The 7,500-nt window shown below is 49.1% G+C and overlaps 1 protein-coding gene across 1 annotated transcript in view; it reads right to left on the minus strand.

Moving 5' to 3' along the window:
* grin2ba (glutamate receptor, ionotropic, N-methyl D-aspartate 2B, genome duplicate a) overlaps window positions 1-7,500 on the minus strand; it is a 101,170-nt gene that overhangs the window by 20,150 nt on the left and 73,520 nt on the right. Inside the window, 4 exon segments of the mRNA XM_056272149.1 lie at window positions 459-584; window positions 720-873; window positions 5,336-5,507; window positions 5,942-6,150. Of these exon segments, the coding sequence (XP_056128124.1) occupies window positions 459-584; window positions 720-873; window positions 5,336-5,507; window positions 5,942-6,150 (661 nt within the window).

Raw genomic sequence — 7,500 nt, forward strand, 5'->3', positions numbered from 1 at the left:
AGACGGCGGTTGTAACCCACAGGACTGAAGTCGTGTGTGTGTGTGTGTGTGTGTGTGTGTCTCACCTCGGCCGTCAATGAGACGGCGGTTGTAACCCACAGGACTGAAGTCGTGTGTGTGTGTGTGTGTGTGTGTGTGTCTCACCTCGGCCGTCAATGAGACGGCGGTTGTAACCCACAGGACTGAAGTCGTGTGTGTGTGTGTGTGTGTGTGTGTGTCTCACCTCGGCCGTCAATGAGACGGCGGTTGTAACCCACAGGACTGAAGTCGTGTGTGTGTGTGTGTGTGTGTGTGTCTCACCTCGGCCGTCAATGAGACGGCGGTTGTAACCCACAGGACTGAAGTCGTGTGTGTGTGTGTGTGTGTGTGTGTGTCTCACCTCGGCCGTCAATGAGACGGCGGTTGTAACCCACAGGACTGAAGTCGTGTGTGTGTGTGTGTGTGTGTGTGTGTCTCACCTCGGCCGTCAATGAGACGGCGGTTGTAACCCACAGGACTGAAGTACTCGAACACGAAGACAGCGATGGCCGACACCAGCAGGAGCATCACGAACATCATGATCCACACGTCAGCACTGAAGGGCTCTGGGGACGAGAACACACACACACACACACACACAGACGTCACACATACACACCAGCAGAGACACACACACACGTCACACACATGTGACAGACATGTGATGTGTGTGTGTGTGTGTGTGTGTGTGTGAGTCTCACCGAGGAACGCTGACGGAGACACAGTGCCGTTGCTCCTCGACACCATGACACTGATGCCCGTCTCGATGAACGGCACGGAGAAATCGATGACCTCTGACCTCTCCTCGTTGATGGTCAGCGAACCGACAGCCATGTGAGCGTTCTTCAGCACCACCTAAACACACACACACACACACACACACTACAATTCAGAAATGTGTGTCTTAACATTAGTACACTTATGTAGCTTTTCAATTATGATTGGTGTAGAGAAGTGATATAAATGCATGTACTGGACTGAACTCATGCAGACATCAAATAACATTAATGACAGCAGGGTTATTAAAGAGGAACTATTATACCCCACTTTATAGATCTAATATACGTCTCACTGTCCCCAGAATGTGTGTGTGAGTTTCAGCTCAGAATTGCCCACAGATCAGTTATTATAGCATGTTGTATATGGCCATTATTGAGTGGAAGGAAAAACACGCTGTTTCCGAGCATGTCTCTTTAAATGCAAATGAGCTGCTGCTCCGCCCCCTATCCAGAAGAGGGCGGAGCCTGTTTGAATTGATTATCATCTCTATCGCTCTCACCGAACGAGACATTGCAGTTCTTCATCATGAAAGTTTATTATCTGCATTCTTTTAAAGCCATACCAGTCTAAACTTCTGAAATGTGGTTTCCTGAGCGCACACACACCGAATCACACACACAGAGAGCTGGATGTCAGACGGAGTGTCCTGTGAGTGTTAGACTAAGTTCTCTTTCACGTCTTATTGAGCTTAAACTGTCAAATACACACAAGGTTATGTTGAAAACACAAAGTTCAGATAAACACAGTCGGTTATGTGTGTGTGCAGGGAAAGAAATCGCATGTGAATATTAGATCTGCGTATTAAAGCGACAGCAGTGTAATATACCTACTGCTATATATGCTGTTAATATGAATCAAACAACTAAAGAAAAACAGAAAATCACTCACTCTTGACTGAATAACTTTAGTAGCTTTAATAAGAATACATTTCTTACTTGAATACTGCTCTTAAACGCTCTGGTGATGAGATAAAAATGGCGGACTGTGTGCAGCTCACTGTGGGCGGGGCTATCTAATAGGGCGGAGTCCGTCAGCAGTTGTGGGCGGGGCTTATGCGAACAGGGCGGAGTCCGTCAGCAGTCGTGGGCGGGGGTATATGTGAATAGGGCGGAGTCTGTCAGCAGTTGTGGGCGGGGTATATGCGAACAGGGCGGAGTCCGTCAGCAGTCGTGGGCGGGGTATATGCGAATAGGGCGGAGTCTGTCAGCAGTTGTGGGCGGGGTATATGTGAATAGGGTGGAGTCTGTCAGCAGTCGTGGGCGGGGTATATGTGAATAGGGTGGAGTCCGTCAGCAGTTGTGGGCGGGGTATATGTGAATAGGGTGGAGTCCGTCAGCAGTCGTGGGTGGGGTCTGTGTGAATAGGGCGGAGTCCGTCAGCAGTCGTGGGTGGGGTCTGTGTGAATAGGGTGGAGTCCGTCAGCAGTCAAGGGCGGGGTCTATGTGAATAGGGCGGAGTCCGTCAGCAGTCATGGGCGGGGTCTGTGTGAATAGGGTGGAGTCCGTCAGCAGCCATGGGCGGGGTCTATGTGAATAGGGCGGAGTCCGTCAGCAGTCGTGGGTGGGGTCTGTGCTGATAGGGCGGAGTCCGTCAGCAGTCGTGGGTGGGGTCTGTGTGAATAGGGCGGAGTCCGTCAGCAGTCGTGGGTGGGGTCTGTGCTAATAGGGCGGAGTCCGTCAGCAGTCGTGGGCGGGGTCTATGTGAATAGGGTGGAGTCCGTCAGCAGTCATGGGCGGGGTCTATGTGAATAGGGCGGAGTCCGTCAGCAGTCATGGGCGGGGTCTGTGTGAATAGGGCGGAGTCCGTCAGCAGTCATGGGCGGGGTCTATGTGAATAGGGCGGAGTCCGTCAGCAGTCATGGGCGGGGTCTGTGTCAATAGGGTGGAGTCCGTCAGCAGTCATGGGCGGGGTCTGTGTGAATAGGGTGGAGTCCGTCAGCAGTTGTGGGCGGGGTATATGTGAATAGGGCGGAGTCCGTCAGCAGTCGTGGGTGGGGTCTGTGTGAATAGGGCGGAGTCCGTCAGCAGTCGTGGGTGGGGTCTGTGTGAATAGGGTGGAGTCCGTCAGCAGTCATGGGCGGGGTCTATGTGAATAGGGCGGAGTCCGTCAGCAGTCATGGGCGGGGTCTGTGTGAATAGGGCGGAGTCCGTCAGCAGCCATGGGCGGGGTCTATGTGAATAGGGCGGAGTCCGTCAGCAGTCGTGGGTGGGGTCTGTGCTAATAGGGCGGAGTCCGTCAGCAGTCGTGGGTGGGGTCTGTGCTAATAGGGCGGAGTCCGTCAGCAGTCGTGGGTGGGGTCTGTGCTAATAGGGCGGAGTCCGTCAGCAGTCGTGGGCGGGGTCTGTGTGAATAGGGCGGAGTCCGTCAGCAGTCGTGGGCGGGGTCTGTGTGAATAGGGCGGAGTCCGTCAGCAGTCGTGGGCGGGGTCTGTGTGAATAGGGCGGAGTCCGTCAGCAGTCGTGGGCGAGGTCTGTGTGAATAGGGCGGAGTCCGTCAGCAGTCATGGGCGGGGTCTGTGTGAATAGGGCGGAGTCCGTCAGCAGTCATGGGCGGGGTCTGTGTGAATAGGGCGGAGTCCGTCAGCAGTCGTGGGCGGGGTCTGTGTGAATAGGGCGGAGTCCGTCAGCAGTCGTGGGTGGGGTCTGTGTGAATAGGGCGGAGTCCGTCAGCAGTCATGGGCGGGGTCTGTGTGAATAGGGCGGAGTCCGTCAGCAGTCGTGGGCGGGGTCTGTGTGAATAGGGTGGAGTCCGTCAGCAGCCGTGGGCGGGGTCTGTGTGAATAGGGCGGAGTCCGTCAGCAGTCGTGGGTGGGGTCTGTGTGAATAGGGTGGAGTCCGTCAGCAGTCGTGGGTGGGGTCTGTGTGAATAGGGTGGAGTCCGTCAGCAGTCGTGGGTGGGGTCTGTGCAATGTGATGTCACAGTCGTGGGTGGGGTCTGTGCAATGTGATGTCACATTGCATTGAATCTGCAAACAGCTCATTCTGAGACACAGGTTATGATTTATGATGGTTAAAAAAGAGGAGTGGGTGTTTTTAAGTGAATTTTGCATAACAGATCCCCCTTAAGACTGGATCTAATATACTGACACACATTAGATTTGATCCCAACTGTTCAACCTGGCTTTATCAAATCTTCAGAATTCTTTTCTGGATATTTATGAAAATGAGCGCATATTTAATTTCATAATGCCTCATTCGCATATTTAAATGTATTTAAATGTTTGATCTGACTATGCAGTGCATTTTTGTTTTTACAATAAGGAAATTGTTGCACATTAGCTTACACACACAGCACCAGTTTGATTTCAAACTTTAAAGAATTCACAAAAAAATACAAGTAAACAGTCAGTAATAATAACAAGTAAATAAAATAGAATAAAGATACAAATAAAATAAACAGTGCTTTACGTTTTTTCAGGTAACAGGTCTAACAGTATCGAGGTTAGAAATACTAAATAAATTTAATAAGAAATCAAATGTAAAATAATACTGGATGGTCTTCCATGAACAAATTAAATACAGATCAATCCTTACAATTAAGATTACAATAGTTAATAATTCCAGAGCAGCGCATTAATGTTAATCAAACAGCTAAAGACAAAGAAAACGAGTGCTGAGCCGCTGGCAAGACTAGAGGAATGAAATGATCAACTTCGTGAGGATGCGACACCGCCTGTAGTGTGCGCGTGACAGTTCCCGTGTTCCTCATCTGTGCATACTACGACCAGCCTTTATAGAGACCGCAGATCAAACTTCCCGAAGCCGATCGAGGGACTGACCAATCACAGCACTCCTGGAGAACATCAGCTAAACACACTGCGTCACGCACACACTTCGAGAGTTAGCTTCATTCCCAGCATTCACTGCTGCACGGTGTTCATGAGGAGAGATGTGAAGACATGAAGCAGAGAGAGACGAGAGTTTCTAGATCAACAACACACAGTAAGTGGGTTATCACACTGTCTCTCTCTCTCTCTCTCTCTCTCTCTCTCTCTCTCTCTCTCTCTCTCTCTCTCTGTCTCTCTCTCTCTCTCTCTCTCTCTCTCTCTCTCTGTCTCTCTCTCTCTCTCTCTCTCTCTCTCTCTCTCTCTCTCTCTCTGTCTGTTGGTAATTTTAGCTCTAAATACCTGAACTTCATATGACTAAACTGGGGCACGAACGAGTGTGTGTGTGTGTGTGTGTGTGTGTGCGTGTGTGTGTGTGTGTGTGTTTGTGCGTGCGTGTGTGTGTTTCGATGGGATGGCAGTGTGTGAAATGTAGTGTAATGTAATATTTTAACACACACACACACACACACACACACACACACACACACACACACACACACACACACACACACACACACACACACACACACACACACACACAGATCTAAATGGGGACACTGCAAACTCAAAGACTTTGATTGTTTTTATAGACAGCTAATTATAAATAGTAAGTAACACACACACACACAGACACACACACACACACACACACACACACAGAACACTGATGACGACTCTTTACTTCATGTATTATTGATCTGAAACTCATACCTCTCCCACCAGCCCGTTCCACGTGCCGTTGATCTTCTTGCCATGTTTGCCGTTGGTCACCAGATAAAGATCGTACGAGAACTTCACAGACTTGGCGATCTTCTTCAGGATGTCGATACAGAAACCTTTACAGCAGCGCTTGATGTAGACCGGAGGCTCACTCGTCTTATTACTGATGGAGAGATAGATAGATAGAAGGATAGATAGATAGAGAGATGATAGATAGATAGATAGATAGATAGATAGATAGATAGATAGATAGATAGATAGATAGATAGATAGATAGATAGATAGATAAATAGATAGATAAATAGATAGAGAGATAGATAGATAGATAGATAGATAGATAGACAGATAGTAGGATAGATAGATAGACAGATAGAAGGATAGACAGATGACAGAAATGGAGAAAGACAGGTTAGTGATTGACAGGTTTCTGCATTAACCATAAACATCCTTCAGTTTTATATTAACGAACACTCTTATAAATACACGGAGATGTTTTGTCCCATGGGAACGGGCTTTAAAGCGCTTGTGATGGGATCACTGAAACCGCTCTGGGAGGAACTGGGTCAGAAGAGTGTGTGTGTGTGTGTGTGTGTTTACAGTGTTTTGAGCTGCTTTCGGCAGGGCACGGTGTTCCTCATGCAGGTCCCGCTCAGCGGATCCACGTCCTCCACGATCACGAACGGCGCCTCCTCCAGCGTCACGATGGACAGATGATCGTCCTCGCGGTTCTCTGAGCCGGAGTACAGCTCGAAGCGTGGCCACACGTGATACTTCATGCTCAGAGAGCCGTTCTCCCACTTGCCCACCTGCACACACACACACACACACACATCAGTCACATGACGTTTCTCCTCTGATGGTTCGATGTCATTCTCTTCAGTATTTGATTCACAGAGTTATGAACACAGACTCATGACTCACAAACACAGACTCATGACTCACAAACACAGACTCATGACTCACGAACACAGACTCATGACTCACAAACACAGACTCATGACTCCCGAACACAGACTCATGACTCACAAACACAGACTCATGACTCCCGAACACAGACTCATGACTCACAAACACAGACTCATGACTCCCGAACACAGACTCATGACTCACAAACACAGACTCATGACTCACGAACACAGACTCGTGACTCATGACTCCCGAACACAGACTCATGACTCCCGAACACAGACTCATGACTCACAAACACAGACTCATGACTCACGAACACAGACTCGTGACTCATGACTCCCGAACACAGACTCATAACTCACGAACACAGACTCATGACTCCCGAACACAGACTCATGACTCACGAACACAGACTCATAACTCACGAACACAGACTCATGACTCACGAACACAGACTCATGACTCCCGAACACAGACTCATGACTCACGAACACAGACTCATGACTCACAAACACAGACTCATGACTCCCGAACACAGACTCATGACTCATGACTCCCGAACACAGACTCATGACTCACGAACACAGACTCATGACTCACGAATACAGACTCATGACTCCCGAACACAGACTCATGACTCACGAACACAGACTCATGACTCACGAACACAGACTCATAACTCACGCACACAGACTCATGACTCACAAACACAGACTCATGACTCACGAACACAGACTCATGACTCACGAACACAGACTCATGACTCACGAATACAGACTCATGACTCCCGAACACAGACTCATGACTCACAAACACAGACTCATGACTCACGAACACAGACTCATGAACACAGACTCATGACTCACGAACACAGACTCATGACTCACGAACACAGACTCATGACTCACGGACACAGACTCATGACTCACAAACACAGACTCATGACTCACGAACACAGACTCATGACTCACGGACACAGACTCATGACTCACGAACACAGACTCATGACTCACGAACAGACTCATGACTCACGAACACAGACTCATGACTCACGAACACAGACTCATGACTCACAAACACAGACTCATGACTCACGAACACAGACTCGTGACTCCCGAACACAGACTCATGACTCACGAACACAGACTCATGACTCACGAACACAGACTCAAAACTCACGAACACAGACTCATGACTCACAAATAGAGGGCTGCATTGGGATTGAGTCCCGCCGGGTCCCGCGGGAC

Source organism: Rhinichthys klamathensis, unplaced genomic scaffold (assembly GCF_029890125.1).
Source record: "Rhinichthys klamathensis goyatoka isolate OS25496 unplaced genomic scaffold, OSU_Roscu_1.1 h1tg000331l_1, whole genome shotgun sequence".
Taxonomy (NCBI): Eukaryota; Metazoa; Chordata; class Actinopteri; order Cypriniformes; family Leuciscidae; genus Rhinichthys; species Rhinichthys klamathensis.